This window comes from Theobroma cacao, chromosome 6 (assembly GCF_000208745.1).
Source record: "Theobroma cacao cultivar B97-61/B2 chromosome 6, Criollo_cocoa_genome_V2, whole genome shotgun sequence".
NCBI classification, from domain to species: domain Eukaryota; kingdom Viridiplantae; phylum Streptophyta; class Magnoliopsida; order Malvales; family Malvaceae; genus Theobroma; species Theobroma cacao.
This window is the reverse complement of record NC_030855.1, coordinates 4159890-4183653: the sequence shown is the minus strand read 5'-3', so window position 1 is coordinate 4183653 and position 23764 is coordinate 4159890. Positions and strand designations below refer to the sequence as shown.

General features: G+C 35.1%; 3 protein-coding genes across 8 annotated transcripts; 2 read left to right on the top strand and 1 right to left on the bottom strand.

The window, feature by feature from the left end:
• On the top strand, positions 2170-4752 carry LOC18595441 (pentatricopeptide repeat-containing protein At3g14730). Its single transcript, XM_007023386.2, has one exon. The coding sequence runs from the start codon at positions 2252-2254 to the stop codon at positions 4181-4183; it is 1932 nt and encodes a 643-aa protein (XP_007023448.2). The 5' UTR covers positions 2170-2251; the 3' UTR covers positions 4184-4752.
• LOC18595440 (putative cyclic nucleotide-gated ion channel 8) lies at positions 6706-13995 on the top strand. The gene is made up of 8 exons (XM_007023385.2): positions 6706-6794; positions 7104-7235; positions 8015-8600; positions 9535-9747; positions 10456-10769; positions 11169-11280; positions 12428-12664; positions 13135-13995. Exons 2-8 carry the CDS (start codon positions 7177-7179, stop codon positions 13870-13872), a joined length of 2259 nt encoding a protein of 752 aa, XP_007023447.2. The 5' UTR covers positions 6706-6794; positions 7104-7176; the 3' UTR covers positions 13873-13995.
• LOC18595439 (protein LOW PSII ACCUMULATION 3, chloroplastic) lies at positions 14709-23106 on the bottom strand. 6 transcript variants are annotated; one of them, XR_001928570.1, is made up of 12 exons: positions 22733-23105; positions 19257-19287; positions 18814-18906; positions 18672-18734; positions 18179-18290; positions 17879-17964; positions 17166-17224; positions 16973-17092; positions 16816-16872; positions 15608-15690; positions 15439-15519; positions 14709-15106 (listed from the first exon to the last, which is right to left on the bottom strand). XR_001928570.1 is itself a non-coding variant. In XM_018123852.1 (12 exons), the coding sequence occupies exons 1-12, from the start codon at positions 23038-23040 to the stop codon at positions 15180-15182; spliced, it is 1146 nt and encodes a 381-aa protein (XP_017979341.1). In that variant the 5' UTR covers positions 23041-23105; the 3' UTR covers positions 14709-15179. The 6 variants fall into 6 exon arrangements, 5 of the variants coding, with proteins under 5 accessions (XP_017979341.1, XP_007023441.2, XP_017979342.1 ...); XM_018123852.1 differs by having other exon boundaries at positions 14709-15245; positions 16816-16876; positions 16973-17075; XM_007023379.2 differs by having other exon boundaries at positions 16816-16876; positions 16973-17075; positions 22733-23104.

The following is a 23764-nucleotide window of genomic DNA, read 5'->3' as shown; positions in this document are numbered from 1 at the left end:
CGTCGTTTTGTCCAGGTAAAAACAACTCTGTTTTCCCTTATTTGATTACTCTTATCTGTTAAAATTTTCCACCATTTTAGTTTTCCCACCATCGACCCAAATTATCCACGTTCTGCGTTCTTTCTTTTCTGATCCATCTCTTATCTCCGATTGTTTTCATCTTTATGATCTCATCGTTCAACTTGGTATCTGTTACCGTTAGATTATCAAGCGTTGCCTGTTTTTGGTTACCGTCGTCGTCAGCTTTTTGTCGTTTGCTAAACCAGAAATAGTTAGGTATGCCTTGCATTTTCATGTTCATTTTCTATCTTTAATAGTTGTCATTAGTAAGGTTACCATTGAATATTTTTTCTACATGGCATGTAATAAATTTTGTAAGTGGTGTGTAGCTTCTCTGTGATAACTAGTAATGGCATGTAGCAAGTTATTGTTACACGCTATGTTTAAAAATGATATTGTTACACGCCTTGTTGAAAAAATGATGCTGTTACACGCTATGTTCAAAAAAATTACCTAATCGTGACAGTTTTTATACTTTGAACATAATGGATGATCAATTACGCATCATAAGGTTTCATTATGGCGGTGGTTTTGTTGGTGGAGGGAAGACCTCAAGTATGTTAATGGTTTAGTGGAGGACTTCACATTTGACCTAGACAAGGTTAGTTATTTTGAGTTATTAAGCACGTGTAAGGATGCTGGTTATCAAAACATAAAAAAGATTTATTATTTAAAGCTTAGGTGTACACTTGCTAATGGTCTTAGAGCAGTTGTCGATGATGATAGCTTTTTGGATATGGTAGGATATATGGTAAATCATGATCTAATAGAGATTTTACATCAAGCATGCTATAGATGAAATTGTATTTATTAATGAAGAGGAGAAAGTAGAGGCTGGAAAGGCTTATTTTGTAAATGTTGAAGAGAATTTGATTGGTAGTGAGGATGAAGAGTTGGTTTCTGTCAGGGAAAAGTTTAGAATGATTACAGAAGAGATTTAAGGAGTAGACGAAGGACTCCTTGTATTTGTAATTGCAGGTTGGGGATGGATTTAATCCATCAAAAAAAGGGAATGAGGGAATTCATAGTGAGTACTATGACTCTAATGAGTTTGAAGACATTGCTAATGATGAAGAGGACATGGTTGATGATGCTAGTAGGAGGAGAGGTAGGTTTTCAGTGTATAACCTTTCATCACGTAGCCCTTACATTAAACTAAGCATGTTGTTTGAGAATTCTCATTAGTTTAAGCATGTTGTTTCATTAATGTCTATTAGGAGTAATAAAGAGATTGTTTGGGCAAAAAACAAAAGAACTTTGTTAGGGGCTAATATGTTGCTCCCAACTATCCCTGAAAAATATATAGAGCTTTTGATAAAAAATTGTAATTTTTCCAAGTGAGGACTTTTAGGGATACACATGATTATAACAAAGTGTTTAAAAACAATTAAGATGACTTAGGGATACACATGATCTGAGGCTACTTCGATCCTAATCTCTTATGAGAGGTCTCACATCAATAAAGTTTGATAAGTTTTAATACCATTAGTCACGAGTTCACATTTTCAATCTAAAAAACATACCTATTCAGTGGATGAAAGCCTATACTTATAAACCTAAAACACATTTCATTTCTTAGTGATGTGGTATTCTTGATATAGTCTAATATTATATATATATATATATATATATATATATATATATAACATATGAATATTTATTAAAAATATATAAAAGTAATAAACGAAATAATTAAAGCACCATACTAAATATTTTTCATAATTCAAGTGTCAAATTAAATAATTAACCTATTGTAAAGTAATATTGCCTTCATAGTCCATTCTATTTTATTTATTCATTTTCTTGAAGGTTTTAAAAGTATGTCTTCTTCCCTTCTATAAACATCTAATACTCATACATTTTTTTATATTTTAAATTGATTTTGAATGAATTTATTTTCTCATTTTTTGGTATTAAAAATCATAGAATATTACTTTTATAAAAAAATTAAAATTTTAAAAGGTACTAAATTAATTTTTTAATATCTATAAAAAAATTTTTTAAAAAGGAAATTCCTAATTAAACCTTAGAAAATGAAAAATTGTAAATAAAAAAAATGAGAATATTTATTCGCAGCCCTCTCCGCATGAATCCATGAATCGTCCCGCCTAACTGCCATTTGAAAATTTGGCTCTAAACAAACTGCAAAGAAACGTATGATAGCATTCATCTTTAGATCCTTTCCTCTTAAATGAACAAACGAGCTATCTTCCCCAAACCCTCAATCAACAAAAGGAACAACAAACCCAAATCGCTTTGTCCATTCTGCTGTTCCTCTTCCAAATTTTCTTCCTCATCATCACCCACACCACAGTGTTACACTCTCTCCACATGCATTGCCTCTATCCAATCATGTTCCCACCAAAAAAACCTCACGGGAGGCAAGCAACTCCACGCTTACATGCTCAGAAATGGCTTCCTTCACGCCTCCCCCGCATCCCTCACGAGCCTCATCAACATGTATTCCAAGTGCAACCAAATGACCCATGCCCTTTCCTTATTCCAAACCACCATTCAAAACCCGAATATCTTTTCTTTTAATGCGATAATTTCTGGGTTTGTCACAAATGAAGATCCCTTAAAAGGGTTAAACTTTTACAGGGAAATGAGGGTTCTTGGTGTTCTCCCTGATAAATACACGTTTCCCTGTTTGCTTAAAGGTTGTTGTGATATTATGGAGGTTTTAGAGGTTAGGAAGATACATGGGTTGGTGTTTAAACTAAGTTTGGACTTAGATTTGTATGTGGGTAGTGGTTTGGTTAAGTGTTATTTGAAGTTTTTATTCACGGAGGATGCCGAGAAAGTCTTTGATGAATTGCTTGTGAGAGATGTTGTGCTCTGGAATGCTATGGTTAATGGGTATGCTCAGGTTGGGCGGTTTGATGAGGCATTGGGAATGTTCAGAAAGATGTGTTTAGAGGGGGTTGAGATGAGTAGTTTCACGGTTACGGGTGTTTTATCGGTTTTTGCAATGATAGGGGATTTTGAGAATGGGAGGGCAGTTCATGGGGTTGTCATGAAAATGGGGTATGATTCAAGTATTACAGTGTCAAATGCTTTGATTGATATGTATGGGAAGTGTAAGTTTGTTGGTGAAGCATTGGAGATTTTCAAAATGATGGCTGAGAGGGATATTTTTTCATGGAATTCGATTATGTCTGTTCATGTACAATGTGGTGATCATGATGAAACGTTGAGACTTTTTGGTAGAATGTTAAGGGATGGCATTCGGCCTGACTTGATCACTTTGACCACTGTGTTTCCTTCTTGCACTCAGATGGCAGCATTGATGCATGGTAGGGTGATTCATGGCTATATGATTATTAATGGGTTGTCAAAAGATGGAAATTCTGAAGATATTGGTGATGTTCTTATTAACAATGGTATTATGGATATGTATGCAAAATGTGGGAGTATGAGAGAGGCTTACTTGGTATTTGATAAGATGAGCCATAAGGATGTTGCATCCTGGAACATTTTGATCATGGGTTATGGCATGCATGGTTTTGGAAGTGAGGCAATGGATATGTTTTCACTCATGTGCGAGAGTGATTTTAAGCCTGATGATGTCACATTTGTGGGAGTCCTGTCAGCCTGCAGCCATGGTGGCTTTGTAAGCCTAGGGCGTCAGATCCTGGGGCAAATGAAGTCAAGATATGGTGTTGTTCCAACCATAGAGCATTATACTTGTGTAGTTGACATGCTTGGTCGGGCTGGGCAGCTTGAGGAGGCTTATCAATTGGCACTAACATCACCTACTGAGGCCAATGCAGTTGTATGGAGGGCCTTATTGGCAGCATGCCGGCTTCATGGAAATTCAGATATGGCTGAGGTTGCTGCAAAGCATGTCTTTCAGCTTGAGCCTGAGCATTGTGGTAGTTATGTATTGATGTCCAATGTTTATGTAGCTGCTGGCAAATATGAAGAAGTATTGGATGTTAGAAATATGATGAGGCAACAAAATGTGAGGAAGCTACCAGGGTGTAGCTGGATTGAACTCAAGAATGGAGTTCATGCCTTTATTAATGGTGATTGTACGCATCCAGGATCAAGCTCTATTTATGATGGATTGCACTCATTGACTGCTTTGTTGCATGAGCATGACTATGTGCCAGATTTATAGTGACAACTCCATGCTGGATATTTCTCATGGCAAAATGCTTTTCCCTCTTTTCTTCATGCTATATAATTGGTGGTATACAGATACATCCTTAGAATCTCGGGAACTGATAAGATAGGAATGAGAAATAAAACCAACATACTCAATAATTCATGGCTCATTATGGAGCACTCCAAGGGAAGAGCTTGTGTGGAGTAGTACAAGCAACTCATAATTGTCTGGTTGCATGGCAGGCAGCATTGGATGACATAATTTGCATAACAAGATAAAACTTTTGGGTATAATAATTTCTGGGAAAAGAGCTAGCCTGGCTTACTTGTATACTGAACATTTCAGCCTTTTTGTCTAGTCTAATTGTGAGAATATGTTTTTGGAGTTGCCCTCATTTCAAAGCTATGTAGAAGGGAGGGGATGAACAGTAGTTGAAGGGTACATATATATATACACATGTTATGTTGATGTATTTACATATTTGAGCTAGCTCAAGTAAATTGATTTATTGCTTATAATTGTATTTAAATTAATTTGATATTTCCTTGGAAATTCATAATGAAGTCCCTCATTTTACCTTTTGCTCGCACAATCATCTTCAAGCACCTTCAAAAATGTCCATTTTCGCATTAAGCATACCTTGCAATGTCACAGGAGCATTATACCAAAAGGTTGTTTTAATTAATTATTTGGGTAACAGAGAAGATTTTTTAATACTATAAATTAAACTGTTTTAAAAGTGGAATGTAAGTTCAAAAGTATCTAATTTTAGTAATCCTAAATCTTTTAATATTTATGGTAATGTAGATATTAATATTATCATAACAATCTATAATTAATGTTGTCCTTTTGATAAAGGGTCAAGATTCAAAATTGAATTTTTACTCTTTTTGAGATCTTATTCAAATGTAACAAAAAATTTTGTTACTTATTTATAAGTTATTATTGATTATTGTTACATTATCAATTAATTTTAGCATTTAAAATAGTATTATTGGGTGGTTTATGGAATGCCCCTTTCCTTTTTTCTTGGCACAACACATGTTGATATGAATGGAAACCATGCCTGTGTTTGCATGGAACTTTTGGGAAGGACAATAACCATAATAACTGTCAAACTCTCAAGCCTCCCATAAAACAAACTTTTGTCTCTCTTTTGGCACATTCTTTGCCTTCTTCAAGCCCTAATTTTTTCATCTATCATCCTCCTACATTGTGTATCAACATAGCACCAACCAGGAAATTATTGCTGTAAGTTATTTCATACATAATTTACTTTTGCTTTTAGAAGATTTCATATACAATATTATGCAATGTAACATATATGTCTTCTCCTTTTAACAATTTACCATGTTAGATGCAATTTCTTTTAGCTTGCATAAAAGCCGGATAATCTTTCGGAATTATATATGATTTATCTTGGATTACCAGATTTTTTCTTTTACATTTTTTGTTCTATCTGGTTATATAATCTTTGTTAACATTCCCAAAATTTTGGATCATGTGAAAGGGTAGAATGAATAAGAATACTCCACATATTACCAAATCTACGATCAATATGGATGAAATTGGAATTTATTTTATTTTATTTTATTTGTCTTTTCTGTTCTTTTAAAGATCAGCATCCTTCTAATGAATCCCAAGTGCCTATACTGTGCTACAAGATGAAGAGTTGTTTGTAATTATAGTTGTAAAATGGAAAAAGATAAAGAGTGCCACAAACTAGTAAAATTAAGAAGAAAAGATTTGCTGCATTTCACAATGGTTTTCCCTAATACACCAAATGAAACCTGAAATCATTTTCCTATTTAAAAATTTAGAAACCCAATGTTAAGAATTTCAGGAGTGATAACCCGTTAATGCATTAAGATGGCATAGATTTATAATGATGTTGGGATTCAATTTCCAGGGAAAAAACTTGAATAAATGTTAGGCCAATTTTGCACCTAATTTGAGAAGAAATTGAAAATGCCAAAATTCTTCTTCATACTATATTAATGTGGAGGATTAACCTTCTTTCTGCTATTCAGGATGTTGTTATGGTAAGTTAGAGCTATGTTTAGGTAGTTTAGACCTAAATTCAATTTTAAGTGTCTTGAAAAGCCCCTGCCTTGGTTCTTGATGATAACCTCCATCGTTTGTTCTGCTCTTGAATCAAAGGGGAGAACTACTTTCTTCGGTTTAAGTACTGCTGAGGACTGGCAGAAAGAGCTTTATGCAAGAAATCGTTTAGTGAAAATTTTAAGGGGTAATATTTGTCAATTATCATTTGAGTATGTCTTTAAACAGACAAGGTTGAGACATTTGAGGATCAGTTTTTGGTCCCTTGCTACATTTTATTTATACTTTTATTGAATTTCTGCTTGCTTACCAATTGCCAAACATTTAGTGAAAACCTCATCTCTTGGAGTCAATGATTTGTTTGTCAGAGTCTCTTGCAATAAAAGGGTTATTCTTCTAAAAGATCGCTGGGAATATTTTCTTGTCTAGGACACTTGACTTCGAGGTTCTGTAATTAAAGATCAGAAGTTTCACTGCAATACTTTACATGATTGCATGAATAACATCTCTTATCAAGAAAGTCATGATGCATGTGCCATTGAAAGTTACAGAGAAGCAATAGGTGAGAATGCTGTTGCTGATACTCTAGAAAATATAATACAACTTTGAAAATTCAATTGTCTCATTAATGCCCCTTAATATTCTGTTTTACTTTATAATATATCTTCTTGAGGTTATTGCACCGCTGTACTATAAACTCACAAAATTATGCTTAAGTTTACCACAGTTTACTGCAATTTTTATCAGCTAGCCTGGCAATGGTGCCCAAAGCATTGCAGTATTAACATCTTATTTAAGGATCACAATTCCATTGGCTGGAACTTACCCTCAGTGCTTTTTGTATTCATTGTTCTTTAAATTTGTTGCACAGGAGTTGATGTAATAATAGATACATCCACAAAACCGGGATTCAATGTTGGCATATATGTAATAAGTTGTGCAAAATGTTTGATTGTGCTTACAAGTCTCAGCTTATTGGAGGTCAGAAGGAGAAATTTGTAAGGTATTAACATATAGTATACAGCTTTCTGTTTGCTTCAGATGATTTATTAGTTTTTCATTCACATTTTAGCTGATGTATTTGTAACACCTGCTAAGGTTGATAAGTGGATGTAAATGAAAGTGTCATCATTTTTTTTTTACCAAATGTAATTTTAGAAGTTGAATTTTTATTACTTTCTTCTCACGAAGGCTGTGCTTAAGGTTATTTCTTTCATATACCTTAGAATGCAGCTTTGATCTAATTGAAAGGCCTAACAACCTCATAAACTTTATAATTAGATTATCAAGTACTGTTGAATAAAGGCTACCCTTCATATGAAAATTTAACACTTCCCCATTTATACTCAAGATGGAGAATTACTACAATTAATCCTTCTTCAGTCCAACTGTTATGAATAGTCAGCATTTTGACAGAGTCTGCAGGTTTCCACTATGATTCTGGAGGGAAAGGAATGGTGCTCATGGTTATCTCTAATGCAAAAGAGTGTTATCAACTAAAACTGGTCGTTAGTTGACAGTGAGTTGCATTGTGAAACAGAAGAGTGAAGTCTATGAAACTAAATATAATATGATTGTCCTGATAACGATTGCTAACAGTTATGATATTTCCTCATGAAAGAATTTTTGGGAAAGCGGGCTATCTTTTACTGTGACAATCTATTTGTAGTTCTTTGCTATCTGAATTTATGGTTCAGTAAATGATATAGTGAGGTTGAAGTTATTGGCTATTATTAATTTTTTTATATTAGCACCTGATTGTTGCATATGTTTTAACTCTAGGTTGGATGATTTAGACTCCACAATGTCAATGCAATCTGGGACTGGAGTAATGAAGAAATGTAGATTTAATATAGAGGGCTTGACATTTGGTGGCCGTGGAAAGAAGAATGCATCAAAATCTTTTAGAATGGGGATGAAGAGAGGATCGGAAGGACTTCTAACATTTGGTCGCTCTCTTAGATCTGGAGTCACACGAGCTGTGTTCCCAGAAGATCTCAAAGTGTCAGACAAAATGATAATTGACCCCCAAGATAGATCTCTTTTGTTATGGAATAAGTTTTTTGTTGTATCCTGCATTCTTTCAGTAGCTGTGGATCCACTTTTTTTCTATCTTCCCATCTTCAATCATGTATCAAATTGCCTTGGTATTGATGTAAAGTTGGGAGTCACAACTACAACCATTCGGACAATTATTGATACTTTCTACCTTATTCGCATGGGTCTCCAGTTCCGCACAGCATATATTGCCCCATCATCACGGGTTTTTGGACGAGGTGAACTTGTGATAGATCCTGCACAGATAGCCACACGATATTTAAGTCGTTACTTCATTGTTGATTTTCTTTCTGTGCTCCCCCTGCCACAGGTTTGAGAAACTACTTGCTTCACCAATCTTTAGATGTTTATAACATATCTAGAGTTCTGCTAGTCAATTAGAAAATTCAATTACAATCAGCTACCTTATAAAATTCTTTTGGAAGTATAATCATCCAGTTGCACTGGTACTACGCAATATTTGCTGATTGATATTCCTAGTTGTTTGGAGAATATCTTTACCTAGAGATTCTGGTTGAGAAGTGATGCTGATGATCTGAGCATTCTTGCCTACACTTTAGGCTTTGTTACATTTATTCCAAAGATCAAAATGTGAAATTAGCAGGGAACGTTTCCATTGTTGCATTTTACCATGAGTCATGAATCCTGATCATTCATATATCCTATTGAGAAAAACAATTTGTACGTGAAAACTCCATTCTAATGTCTTGAAGAGATATTATGATAGTACCTTGGACAAGCTTAACTTAAATTGTTGCATAGTGTTTAGTATGTCACTGGATAAAAAGCCATTGGCCTTTCTTAGCAGAGACAGAATTAATGCATGGTAAAAGTGAGCATTTTTCTTGAAACTTACTGAATATGTCGAAAAGTTCGGCCTTAATATTGTCATTTCTTTGTCGTCTCTGAATTGTTAAATGCTTCAGAAAAATGAATTGTAAGTTGTTAAGTTAATCTGCACATGCAAAAGTCGCAATGACTTTAAAAGATGTTGTTTTTATACCAAAAGATTCAAGTCTACATTTCCATTGTAAAAGTAGCATTATAGTTGTTTATATGATAAGCATCCTGCTAAATAATCCTTACATTTCCTACAGGTTATAGTTTCTTCTCTTTTCTATTTTTCCCTTGTAAAATTATAAATGTAGCATTAATACGTATAACATAATACAGCTGTATCTGTTCCGAATCGCTTAGTAAGAGAAATGGTGCTTCATCTCCCTTAACTGCTTTCTTGTCTGCAGATTGTGGTGTGGAGATTTCTTCACAGATCAAAAGGTTCAGAGGTATGGGCTACGAAACAGGCATTGCTACTCATTGTGTTTATTCAGTATGTCCCTAGGTTCGTCCGCTTTATACCATTAACTTCAGAACTGAAAAAGACAGCTGGTACTTTTGCTGAAGGCGCATGGTCTGGTGCTGCATACTATCTGCTATGGTACATGCTTGCTAGTCATGTAAGTTTTTGTTTGCAATTGGTATGCACAAGCTGTTAAATAATTTCTGTTTCTCCTTTCCTTCTGTTCTGGATGCCTCCACCTTATCTGTAGAGAGAGAGGGAAAAGAAAAAGGGAGAAAAGAGATGAGAATATATCAGCTGCTTTTTACTTAAGAACTCATCTAGATGTGTTGCAAGAATTATATGACCTGTAATTTTTGGTATATTTTTTAAGTCAAATTTTATCTTACTCGTAGCCCTTTTTTTTTTTAAATGTTATACTGAAACCATTTCAAAGAAAATGGATCCATGAGTAAATGAGAAAGCAGCCATGGATCATGAGAACTCTGGATGCTTGAACATCCCAGGGTTTGTAAGTAGAAGTCCAAGTGAGTGCATTATTCTTGCAATATATGACTCTCACCTTCTGCTCCTTATGTGCACTGGCAAGTTTAGATGTAACAATAGTCTTGGTGTTCCCAATTTGTTATGAAACTGATCAACAATGACCTGGATCTCTCATTATGGATGTCTAACTATTGATAGCACAAGCACTCATGTCTTTGTGTCAGCACAATGGTCTGACTCAATTTCCTGGGAAGATTAAAATGTTTGATTGATTTTGAACCCTGTATTCCTCCTTATTTTCTGAATTTGCTAGTGCCAGCTCAATTTTGTATGACAGTTTTGAAGCAAATATCTGACTACTTTGAGATGGAATGTGCAGATAGTGGGGGCTTTTTGGTACTTACTGGCTGTAGAGCGAAATGACACATGCTGGCGAAATGCTTGTATCGGCAGTGGAAAGTGCAACATAGATTTCTTGTACTGTGGCAACAAGCATATGCAGGGCTACGCAGACTGGCGAATGGTCAGTGAAAATATACTTGGTAGTAAATGTTCTGGTATAGATGATCATGATCAACCATCACCCTTCAATTACGGAATCTACACACAAGCTATACAATCTGGCACTGTTTCATCCAACATCTTTTTCACTAAATTCTGTTACTGCCTATGGTGGGGCCTACAGAATCTAAGGTTTGCACTTTGTCTTCAAACACTTACAGACATAAGTGTAGATGTTCCATATCTTATTGTCGATTGTATGTTTGTGTTCAATGAGTAAATCTGAATCTCACTTCTGTTAAACAGCTATAAGGCCAAGACTCTCAATGACAATTCTGCACAGGATGAAACAAAGAAAATTAAGGCCTTGTTTACTGGAAAATGAATTTTATTTTTCTTGGCAACTTTCTCTATATATTTCCAATCGTATGCATGATGTTGCTTCTTGCATGGTAAAATTATTATCACCTGCGGATTTTGTGCAGTTTCTGTTTAACGCCCTCTTTTCCCTTTTCTTTTCTTTCTCGTTGCATTTTTCTTGGACTCCTGGAAGTTGTATTTGCTCATTGATATCCATTTTATTTTCTGCAGTACACTTGGTCAGGGGCTTATAACCAGCACATATCCTGGAGAGGTTCTCTTTTCCATAGCTATAGCTATTTTTGGTCTTATCCTTTTTGCACTTTTGATTGGAAACATGCAGGTAAATTTGAAAACCCTTGCAAGATGAGTATTAAATCCTTTGTTTTTTGTTTTTTTCTTTTTTCTGATAAGCAATGTTTTGGGGGTCATGAGCCTGGGAGTGCTTGAACCTAGCATTGAGACCATGAACCCAGCACTTTGTCTGGGGGATATATGCCACTCAGACCATAAACCCATAGCATTCAACTTACCAGATGCTAGATATGCTCATGTCAGTTAATTGTTTGATTAATGTTATTGAGATACCATGTTGCTACAAGTTGCTTCAGAATGGTATTTTTGGATAATTTAGATAAATGCTTTCTATCCCCTTAATTTCCAGTGTATATTAACCAAGTATGGTTGACTTCAGATTAGTAATCGGTAGGGTTGCTTATGAAGCCTTACATACCTAATCAATGTCCATTGCAAAGACAGAAAAGGATAGACCAAACATTAAATTTCTTTACAGAACTTATGTTGGGTATGATTGCATATACCTCTTCTTTTGTGCATTAGCAAAATCTGGCTTTGTTTGATTCTAAATTCTCTTCTTTGCTACTTTAGGAGCATGATTTCCTCATAGCTGCCAGAAATGGCTGACAGTAAACTTCCAAGTGAATATTATATGGTTATCTTTGAAAGAAGAGCAAACAAACAAAATAAAATGTTAGCTATAAGTTGAGATAAAATGTTTGATTAATGTTATTGAGATACCATGTTGCTACAAGTTGCTTCAGAATGGTATTTTTGGATAATTTAGATAAATGCTTTCTATCCCCTTAATTTCCAGTGTATATTAACCAAGTATGGTTGACTTCAGATTAGTAATCGGTAGGGTTGCTTATGAAGCCTTACATACCTAATCAATGTCCATTGCAAAGACAGAAAAGGATAGACCAAACATTAAATTTCTCTATAGAACTTATGTTGGGTATGATTGCATATACCTCTTCTTTTGTGAATTAGCAAAATCTGGCTTTGTTTGATTCTAAATTCTCTTCTTTGCTACTTTAGGAGCATGATTTCCTCATAGCTGCCAGAAATGGCTGACAGTAAACTTCCAAGTGAATATTATATGGTTATCTTTGAAAGAAGAGCAAACAAACAAAATAAAATGTTAGCTATACAACAATGCTGAAGTTTGAGGTCTCTTGTGATTGCAACAGACCTACCTTCAGTCTCTCACTGTTCGTCTTGAGGAAATGAGGATCAAAAGGCGTGATTCTGAGCAGTGGATGCATCATCGTGCACTTCCACAGGATCTCAGGGAGCGAGTTAGGCGTTATGACCAATACAAATGGTTAGAGACGAGAGGAGTTGATGAAGAAAACTTAGTCCAGAGTTTACCAAAAGATCTGAGGAGGGATATTAAGCGTCATCTCTGTTTGAATTTGGTGCGAAGGGTAAGGATCTTTGTAGATTTTTTTCTTGATTTCAATCAATAATCTTTTCATGTTATTTTATGGTCATATATGACTTTACATAGTATTTTCATGGACTTGTAAACTATGAGATTTAAGCTATGCCACTAGATAGAAGAACTGTATGCTTCAAAGAGTATGGCCAAAGTTATCGGCATGATTATTTGTAAGGGAATGTGTATTTGTAACCGAATCTTAGTTTAACCATTTCATGTTATTGAACATAACTAAACGCTGCCAAGTAAATATTCTTCAAATCTGAGATATTGCTTGCTGTTCTGGCTACTGATGGCCGGTTTAAGCATGCTAGTGATTTTGTCAATTTCATTGTCATGAAAACTGCAGCAGTGCTGTCACAGACAAAATTCTTTTGGTGCAAGTATACCATATCCTTTGTGAGTGTATTAATATTTGTTCTTTGTCTGTCTTATATTGCATGATATGGTATGCAGGTTCCTCTGTTTGCCAATATGGACGAGAGGTTACTTGATGCAATTTGTGAGCGACTCAAACCAAGTTTATACACAGAACATACTTACATAGTTCGAGAAGGTGATCCAGTAAATGAGATGCTTTTCATTATACGAGGCCGCCTTGAGAGTGTGACCACGGATGGTGGGAGGAGTGGCTTTTTCAACAGAGGTTTACTGAAGGAAGGGGACTTTTGTGGCGAGGAGCTATTGACTTGGGCGCTTGACCCCAAAGCTGGTTCCAACTTACCATCATCTACTCGAACAGTGAAGGCTTTAAGTGAGGTGGAGGCTTTTGCCTTGGAAGCTGAGGAGTTGACATTTGTTTCCAGTCAATTTAGGCGACTTCATAGTAGGCAGGTTCAGCACACCTTCCGATTCTACTCACAGCAATGGAGGACTTGGGCTGCCTGCTTTATCCAAACAGCATGGCGTAAGTATTCCAGAAGGAAAATTGTAGAACTTCGTCGTAAGGAAGAGAAGGAACTGGACTATGATGAAGAACATGATGATGAAATGGCCCTGGTTGAGCAAAGAAATAACACTGCAGAATCCTACAGCCTTGGTGCAACTATATTTGCATCACGTTTTGCAGCAAACGTTCGCGGCAATAAGAACCGAGGCACAACTAGTCCTAAGAGTTTGATGAAGCTGCCAAAGCCACCAGAACCAAACTTCAATGATCCTGACACAGATGAACTTGGCCATAAAATCGACTGAGCTAATCTTGCTCAATGTTGCTGTAAAATTTACAAAAGTGTATACTAGATGTTAAACCTCTTTTGTTTTCTGTTACTTAACCTTGTATAGTAATACTGCCTTAGTTCACATTAATTTTGACCAGAAAACAGTTACTATTCATAATTCATAATGTATATGAACTTTTCTTTTATTTCATTCAAATCTCAAACTCTTATATGTTTATTTAGGACTAAATAATCGATTGACAGTTGACTAATCGCCATTAATTAAAACTTCATTTGTCATTTTATATCACATGAGACTAATGTGACATGTTGACATGTCATAGTAAATAATGACATAATATATATTAATATAGTATAATAACATGATTATATGCTATTTTTATCATCCATGGTAGTCACATAAACATGAAATGACAAGTGGCATGTCAACATCATATGAGTAAATAATAACGGACATTTTGATTAATAATAATCAATCAATCGTTAATTATAAAAGTTTATTTGATCCATAATAAATATATATAAACTTAATTGAACGCAACAAAAGAATAAGAAATTATTTGAATTTTATTTTAATTATTCAAAAGGTTTTTTCAAGCATTATACCTTAAATAAATTTAATAATGTAATCCATTCATAGATAACTCAATTCATCCATACATATAAACATTACGATCAAATGAATAGATTAACAAGTCAACTGAGACAATAAAACTGAAACAAAATTATAGGGAAAATTTTGTCCTTTCAAATGAATAATAATATATATAAAATTTGTCCACTTTTACATTAAACATTGAATGGTTAGTATTTAAACCTTCAAATTCTAGTCGCCCACATTTCAAAAGCTAGAACAGGAAAGACTAGTTCAACATGGCATGAAACAGTTCACTGCAAAAACTAACAGGAATTTAAGTTTAACCTTACATAAGACTGATGTTTTATCAATAAGTCATATGAACAAACTTGAATTGCAGTTCTCTTCCCCCCATTAATGTCTTCTCCACTAGAGGGAATCAAGAAGACTATAAGAAAGCAAAAGAATTTTCTTTTTACTTATTCTCATGAGTAAAAGAAGGGCATAAATTACAGGGAAATATAAGAGAAAAAGTTTGAAAGAAGATATCAAGCATCTTCACCATCTATATACGGTGACATCTCATTGTGGTTAACTGTCCTTCGGCTACTCAACTACGCCATGCTGAAGATGCTTCCAAGTCAACATCCTCTTCCCACCAAGTGGAAGTCTGCAACAATAGATGACTTGGTTACAGGAAAGGAAACCTAATTTCCAACCTGTTTTCCCTAGGTTCTTTCTATTCACGCTATGTTGCCAAAATATATGTGTATTTTTGAGTAATCCCACGCAAGATGTGAACCTAATTTCTGAGAATTAGAAGCTCAAGTTCAGTGGAACATTACAACCTGAAGAGGCCATATTGAAAGGAAAAACAAGGCTGAAACTTTGTTCGGAGAGGTATAGAGGATATTGCTTTGAGCATTTAATTTAAAAATCTCAAAATAATACTCAGTAATTTATATATATATATATATAAGAGAAATTAAAATAGATGAGAACCTTGTAGCCTCTGCGAAGAAATTCTAGTTGGCTTCCTTGTTCCTCTTGCAATCCAAGGACCCTCAACAGTTCTTCCTTGGTCTAGAAAAAACCAAATAAAAAGCCCAAAAGCATAGAATGTTTAACTGAGAAAACAACCTGGAGCTGAAACGTTATAGAAGGTACATACCTCTCCAAGAGTGAAGCGTGTTGCACTCTCAGCTACACAGGCATAAGAACCATCTGATTGCTTAAGCATCACCTGCCAAGGTCCTGCACAAATTCTGAGCTAGATGAGGAGATATGCAAACTACATGTAGTCCCATCCAGATCTGATTCCAAGGAATATGCATCCTTTTTCAGGTCAAATATTGCACATTGACAATGACAAAAACAGGGGATTTAAAGGAGAGACGCAAAACAGTATGGAAAAAGATAATGCCCACTATTAAAATTGTTTGCATAGATGGCATAACCCTGTAGGATTGGTGTAACTTAGTTCAAAGACCACTTGGTAGTTAAATGGAAAGTGATCTCATTGAATTTGTCATTTTTCAATTACATGTCGAATAGGTCATTCTAAATGTTAGATAATTCCCAGAATTTAACATAAGAGTTTACACTTCTCTTCTATTCTTTTACTTTTTATATTTTACTCATTTGGGTAGCAGCAGAAAATACTTGCTCTAAAATGGATCCTCCAGTTCCTTAATGGATGGAAAAAGGTTTAACAAGCAGCTGATGCTAAACAGTTGACATCTATTCTTTCAAATGTCTCATAATCTTTCTCATTTGGAATACACCTCTTGCTCTCATTACAATCCTATCTGCATTCAGGCTTTCCCACTCTCAAGATTATTGACACCAAATTAACTTGGTGGGGAGCAGAGAATTTTGTTAGCAAGTGCAAAATGCAGTACATAACTAGTGCCACCAAAGTAGTGGAGCAGTCCATAAAGAAAAGAACTTATTGATTTTGAGAGGTGCAGGCATCCAAGCAGGACATGGACTGTTAAGTTCCACCAAAACAATACGGCAGTCCGAATTGCTATGCAATATAAGTTTGTGAAAAAGAATTATTTCCTATCATTTACAAACCCAAAAATATATTTAAAGATAATAAACCTAGTACCTTCTATTTATCAATAAACAAAATTCTGAGAAATGAGGATTCAGAAATGTACAAATTGATAAACATGAAACTTGAGGAACTATTACTGAAGAGGGGAAAAGGATGTTGTGGCATATGTTTTCTTTTACAAAAGAAACAAAAAGAATTAAGTTGCCTATAGTTGATTTGTATAACTTTTTCCAATCATTCTTTTATACTCACTCGATGATGGAACAAAAATAGAACAGTTAAAATGGCATAAATGCTAAGAAGGTTTATTTGCGCACCAGGATATTGGCGAAATAGCGCTCCACTGTAATTCACAACAAAAGGTGCTACTGCTACTGTCTTACAATATTTGAAAAGAAAATGTTCATTATAAAACTGTATCAGAAATAAAACTCAATGGAGCAAAAAGCTGTAGGCTAATTATCTATTAACTACCTTGGAGTACTCCCTGATTCGTATATAGAATGCTGGGATGAATTGAGAAAGAAATCGATAGTGCAAATCTTTGGGAGGAAATCCCAGAAGACCCAAGTCAGCACTGCAAAGATAAGCAGCCTTGGACAGTCAAAAGTAAATTCACTCATCATTGAATCATCATTAAAAGATGAACAAGTAGAAAAATTTATACCGCAAAGTGTCAAGTTCAAGATTGAATAGAAGTGTTGGGGTTGACAGGGCATATATCTCCTGCACATTCAGACCACAGTCACACAAAGGAGAAGAGGAAAAAAGGAAGGCAGGTGGGGGGGTTAAAGAAAAAAGGAGCATTCACTTGCAACTAGATATTGAAGTCTGAAAACAAAGCTGCCAAAAGGTTGGTCAGAAAAGTTAAAAAAAACTTTTGGCAATTTTTTTGTGATACTAAGCACAGTAAATTTCTGGAATGCTCTCATAATTTACAAAAAGAATTTTAGATCACGATAAACAAAACCATCATTTAATTTAACTTTTAGCATAAAGTTGGTCAGAATTATTACAAGCTTCTTTCAACTTCTTATATTAAGCACAATAAAATTCAGGAATGCTCTCATAATTTGCAAATAGAATTTCAGATCAAGACCGCCCACAATCTTGTGTTGATATGTTATGCCCCTAGAACTAAGTTTACTGATCAATATATCCCATGGTGAAAGGCATCAAGTTTTTTCTTGTTTGAAATACTCAGTGTCCTGACATGTTTATGCAAGTATATAAACTGATCAGATTTGCAGACCCAAGAAAGCAGAAGAGCTTAACTTGAAATAGCCAACAGTTTCAAGGTCAAGCATGAACCAACGTATAATTAGATAATAAATAGGCACATGAAAAGGGTTAAAGGCTGAATACGGTATAAGAACATACCACATACTTCTCTATAACAGAAAGTTCACGTGTGCTACAGTTAATAAATATATAAAGAGTTGGTGGCTCCTTAGGTTCCCAACGACCTGCATTCACCAGAGATGGCAGAATGTTAAAGTCAATCTCTCTGTGTGTGAAGGTAGGAAAATGGCAAGAGGATATTAATATTTGAAGCTTATGAAGTAAGCCAGTTCATTGCTTGGTAGGATGGATATTTGAAGCTTATGAAGCAACCCAGTTCATTGATTAGTAGGATGGCGAGGAAAATTCTCACATAGACCTGGATTTTCAGCAACAAACCTTCATTTTCATCTTGAAAATCAAAATCCAGAGTGTTCTTGATAGATTTGAAGAATGTAGTGACAGCACCACTAGGGACATCGTCAAGGGAACCTATAGATATACCATCAATCTGAAAGTGAAGAATCAAGAATTAAAATCACTTTAAAGTCCAAAAGGCAACTCTGCGTATCAGTAAAGGATTTTGATTTTAGGGCAAGAGGGTAAAGAATATAGTGACTGTATGTGAAAGCTGTAACTGGATCAATAAACAGGTTTTAGTTTTCTACAGGTCACATCTTTAAATATTAGCGTCAGTATTTATTGATATAAAAGCAAATCGAATAAATCCCTCAAAACTATCTATGGACTGAAATGCTTATGATGCCAATGGGCCAATGAGATGTCCCATACACTTCAGTGAACGATAAACAACAAAACCCTCACTATGAAAAGAGCCCACCTAGAATAGCAACAAATATAGAAGGTAATCTTGCCTAAGTCATTTTATTACCGAGTCAAGAGCTGTTTTGAAAAGCTGAGAGGCCCTGCGTTTTTCTGGCTTGTCAGGAAACACCTGAAAAGGCAGTAAGAAATTAAGCTCATCTTCGGAATGGAAAAAAGGAACATTTCTGCAAATGAAAGCGTCTTCTTACTATGCAAGCTCGAGTTTCCCTTTTTTGTTGGAGTTTCCTGACAACAGCCAAGGCAAGTTGAATGTTGGCATCAATGAACTCATCTGAAGATCCCTTCACATATTCAGACATTAGAGAAAATTATGTAGTAAGGATTTTATTTTTCTTTCTCTTAGTTTCAGAGAAAATAACATTTCAGCTTGATATAATCATCATCATCATACAATATATTATGATCCATGAATGTACTGCATCAAGAACAAAGCTAATAATACCATATTTTGGTTTCAACAAATGGACAGATTATGAACAGATGCAAGAAATGAAGTTTAACAAAGCAACATCCTATGCAATGCTAAAGACAGCATCAAAGAAATAATTGCAGTAAAATTTTAAAAATGAGCAAGAAAAATCATGAAGGGCCATTAACTAGCCATATAGAAATGTAAAAATGAAAGAGATACCTTATAAGAAGAAATGTTGCTTGGCAAGGGCCTGCAAAAGGCAGAAAAGCACAAAATGGACCAAATTTTTAGGGAAATAAAAAGGCAAATAGATAATCCACTCAAATAAGCATACATGAGAATTACAGGAATCACCACAAAACCCCTTCATGCAGTTTCATACCAGTAAGTTCTATAAGTTAAGAGAAACATCTTTACTTGCATGAAACTATAGCCAGCTAACTGCCTAGTGCCTAATGTCTATTAACATATTCCCCAGAAGTCTCACTGCAGAAAAAAGAGAAATTACCAAAAGAATTGTATGGAAATACACAATTTAGTTGATGATGAACAAATATTTTTGTTCGAGCAATGATCTGAGCAAGTCAACATGAAAGAAATAAATTCACCAGAAGAAAAACAAAACATGCACAAGAATAATATTATGAAAAATAACAACCAACAAAAACACCAAGATTTATGTGGTTTGGCACTCACTTCTCCCTTCTAGCTCAAATTGCAATCCAAAAAATCACTACCCCTTCTATCTGCACAGCTTTCTTTATTCTGATTCCCATAATTCCCTTTCTTTCCCAAATTGCCCTTAAAATGCAAAAAAAAAAAATGCACCAAAATATTATGGGCATGAGGGGAATTTCAAGAGAGACAAGGACAACTAACTCGAAGTGGCAGAGCAGAAGGTGATGGGATGGGAGCTTTAACTCCAAGAGACTGAACTTTTCCAGTTAATTTACAACAAATCTCCACTTTGGCTTGAAAAATTCCTTCTAGCTAACCATTATAGCAAATTTCTCAAAACTACATCACGTCCACACATGCCCAGCTGTCACAAACTGCAAATGATGACCAAGTGCATGCTAGATGAACTTGCAAGCAAGGATAACCTTTTGTCAACATGCTAGCAGGATTCTCTTCACAGCAAAAAAAAAAGTACTGATCACACCATCACAAAGCAATACATGTTCACTTATGAAGTGATATTTAACAACTATGTGTTTGGTCTTCCCATGAACAGCACTTTGGCTATTACAAAATACAACAGTAGAACCCTGTTGCAACTCAAACTGCTAATCTGACCTTTAGCACACAAAGCTTCCTACACTACCTTCACTACCACCATATTTTCCACCTCAGTCATAGACAAAGGCCATGATATACCACAACATAGCCTTCCAACTAATGGCACCTCTAGAAAGACCACAAAACACATAACACTACTACAGCAACAAAGTACAGTAGTGCCGACAATACTCAATGGCACCTGCCACACTGTAACCAAAATCTGCTAAGCCAAATGTGAGGTCAAGAAAATTCACCGAAAAGAATAGCTCCAGTCTTTGGAGCACCAAGATGAGTGCAATGTTGGTTCAAGAGGATGAGGCAATGCAAATGTAGATATTTTATTTTGGCTACTAATATATCATCTTCTCAATATTATGTAAGGTTGTCTTACAAGTATCACACTACCATATTGAACACAAGGTCGGAATGGTGAAAATAACCCTGGAACAAGTGGCATGGTTCTTGGTTATTTCTGCTCTTGAGATGTTCTAGAGAGCTTTGCTTGGTGGCTCAAACATACAAGTGACTAAGGAGCTCTTCACCTTAACCTTTCCCTAAATCACACAAGTGCTACCCGTTTCTTCTTTTTTTCTAGCTCGCTTTTAGATGAGCTGTCATAAGACTCACAATAACCCCAGTAACCTTAACATTTATCAAAAAATACTCTAATGGCTCATGAGTTGGCATCCTTTCCTTGGTTGCATTGATTACACCCTCCAGCCTATACACATGGGGGGCTTTGGCAACTCATTTGCAACCTTTTGGCAAGTTCACATATCCTTTCTCAAGAATTCTCCCTACCTCCTCTCTTCCTTCATTCCTTCCTACTTCCTATTTCATATTTCCTATATCTTGTTCCAACGCCTACCATAACACTCATTACTTCAGGGTCTGCTCCATCCTGTTTCACTTCTTTGCAACTCTGCCTATTCCATAAGAACCTTAACGGTACCTCTTCCAAAGAACTCTCGACACCACCTTTTCTGAACACTACCTCTTCCAGAAGAACTCCTAACCCTGCCTCTTCCAGAAGAACCCAAAAACTACTTCTAGGAAAACCTTAACGCTTTCTTTTTTGGAAGAACCCTTTATAGCAATGTTTGAGAAATTTTGCTGTGACAGTTGGCTTGGAGGAAACTTTCTCAAGCTAAGTACAGATTTTTCCTGAATGGGTTGAAAAAATTTAGCCTGTTGGACTTAAAGCTTTGTCCCCATTGCCTTCAATAATGCCTGCCACTTTTAATTGGTTGTCCTTGTTGTCTCCCTGAAAATTCTCTCACGCCCATACTCCCTTGATTTATGTTTCTTTGCCTTAAGGGCACTTTGAGAAAAAAACAAAGGACATTATGGGATTGGAAAAGAAAGGTTGTAAAGATAAAAAAAAATGGTAATTTTGGGATTGCAATTTGAGCAAAAATGAAGTGAGCTTTCTTGGTTCCTTTGGTAAGTAAAGGGAATTAAGGGGTTTGAGAGTTTGGCTTACAGGTTTTATGGTGTGTAGGGTCTTTGGGTATGGTTTGGGTTTTGAAACACCCGTATATCTCATTGTCTCTGCCTGTGGATTTAGACCTAGTGCCAAAACACATAAAATCTAGTGTTCTTGTTGGCTGTTTTTTATCATGTATTATTTATTAAGCATGTTTGGTTATCATTCTAGCGAATTTATTTGTTATCATATTGACTTGCTTGAGTCGGCATTCTAAAAAAGTGATATCAAAGCCAAAGTTTCCATTTGAGTGTGACAACTATGGTGATACCGCATTCTTTGAGCCCCTCTGGTGTCCTCCCAAGAGTAGAATGTAAAAGTGGCATATACACATGAAGTACCCCAGAACCTATTAGTTTTTACTTTTAGATTCAAATGGTGTGCAACATGTATCTATGGGACTTTTAATGTGCTCCCATGAGCATGAGCTCAAGGTTTGCCTATTTCCCTAACAATTGCGAACCACGACATTGACATTACAGGAACAGAACTCCTAAAGTCAATCACAAATCGAAATGCTATGATTTACTTGATACTTCTACTAATTTCCGAAGCAAAAAACACGTTTGGATACAGAAGCAAACAATATTTTTGAAACTTTTAGAAATTAAAAATGTAGATTTTATTTTTATATATAACAATTAATTAAGTTACTCATTTTCAATCAATTATAACTTTTTTTTTTGCATTAAATTTTAGGAAACAATGGGGGCATAGAATGAAGTACATAGCAAAACAACAGCCTAAATAACTTTGGCCAGCAAATTTCGTGAACATAAATTGGCAAAGCTTGTCATAAAATCAGAGAAAATGGAATAGCTTTTCATAACTAAAGGGGAGATGGGCATCAAGAAAAAGCTTATGTAGGCCTCAAAATACCCCCAAAAGAATTAAAAAAAATAAAAAAGAGAAGTATAGAATAACATACGGGAAATCAATCTCGAGGCGGGTTTTGCCATCTTGAAGAGCAAAAGCGAGAGAGTTAGCAGCGTCGGTTACAAGAACATCGTATGACTTAGGCTTATAAAGCGGCACTCCTTTCTTCGGATCATAGCTCTGGGTGGATGCTGCGGGTGGGTTTGCTTCTGTGTTGTCTCTGGTTGCGCATTGGATACTTATCCTATGTTTTGGAGAGAGAGCGGGAAAATGATGAGAAGGGAGATGAAGAGGAATGAAAGCGGGGCGAGGCGGATAGATAGAGAGAGGTGAAGAGAAAGACAAGGCCATGAAAGTCATGGCCGTTGGAACTCAGCTGGTTTTGCTGAAAGAGAAGAAGTAGGGGGACGGAAAATTGTCTAAAATGGATTAGATGATAACGAACTTCGGCCACGTGTCACAGTAAGGATTTTATTTTATTTATTTATATATTTTAAGATAGATAAATATTAGCAAAAGGGCAACGGGACGGGGTGTAATTTTTTTGGCGCCTCAAGTTCGAAATTGCAATAATCATCCTTCACGAAAATGATTGTATCAAACCATCCATCCCTATTATATTTAAGTCTTAAAACTATTTAAAAAATTTTAAATAAATTTTTATTTTGTTATTGAGTTTAATTAAATCTTTATATTTATATTTTTATTTAAATAAATTTTTATAATTAATTATTGATTACTTATCAATAATTAAAATATTAATTATCATTTTTACACTCACATGCTATTCATATGACGCTATCGTGGTGTTGACATCATTAATTATAAAGTGTCAGCATGTCATGTGACATACAATTTCAAAATGACATTTTAACTAATAATAAGTAGTTCATCATTAATTATAAAAGTTTATTTAGCTTAAAATAAAATATAAAAATTTAATTTAACACAATAAAAAAATAATGATAATACTCAAATAATTTTCTAAATTATATAAAAAAAAGTCAATTAAGCTTTTATACTTTTATCACATTCAATTAAATTCATGTACTTTTATTTTAAGTCTTCTTATTAACGATAAAGT

What these genes read in the sequence shown, in the direction of transcription:
- LOC18595439 (XM_018123852.1), bottom strand. Translation starts at nt 23,040, where the DNA reads ATGACTTTCATGGCCTTGTCTTTCTCTTCACCTCTCTCTATCTATCCG. An exon ending in TCAAAACAGCTCTTGACTCG is followed by an intron (nt 18,291 to 18,671) that starts GTAATAAAATGA and finishes CTTCACTTTCAG; the next exon opens with ATTGATGGTATATCTATAGG. An exon ending in TTCTTCGCAGAGGCTACAAG is followed by an intron (nt 15,246 to 15,438) that starts GTTCTCATCTAT and finishes TCTAATTCTCAG; the next exon opens with AAATTAGGTTCACATCTTGC.
- LOC18595441 (XM_007023386.2), top strand. Translation starts at nt 2,252, where the DNA reads ATGAACAAACGAGCTATCTTCCCCAAACCCTCAATCAACAAAAGGAAC.
- LOC18595440 (XM_007023385.2), top strand. Translation starts at nt 7,177, where the DNA reads ATGTTTGATTGTGCTTACAAGTCTCAGCTTATTGGAGGTCAGAAGGAG. An exon ending in GGTACATGCTTGCTAGTCAT is followed by an intron (nt 9,748 to 10,455) that starts GTAAGTTTTTGT and finishes TGGAATGTGCAG; the next exon opens with ATAGTGGGGGCTTTTTGGTA. An exon ending in GTTTGAATTTGGTGCGAAGG is followed by an intron (nt 12,665 to 13,134) that starts GTAAGGATCTTT and finishes TATGGTATGCAG; the next exon opens with GTTCCTCTGTTTGCCAATAT.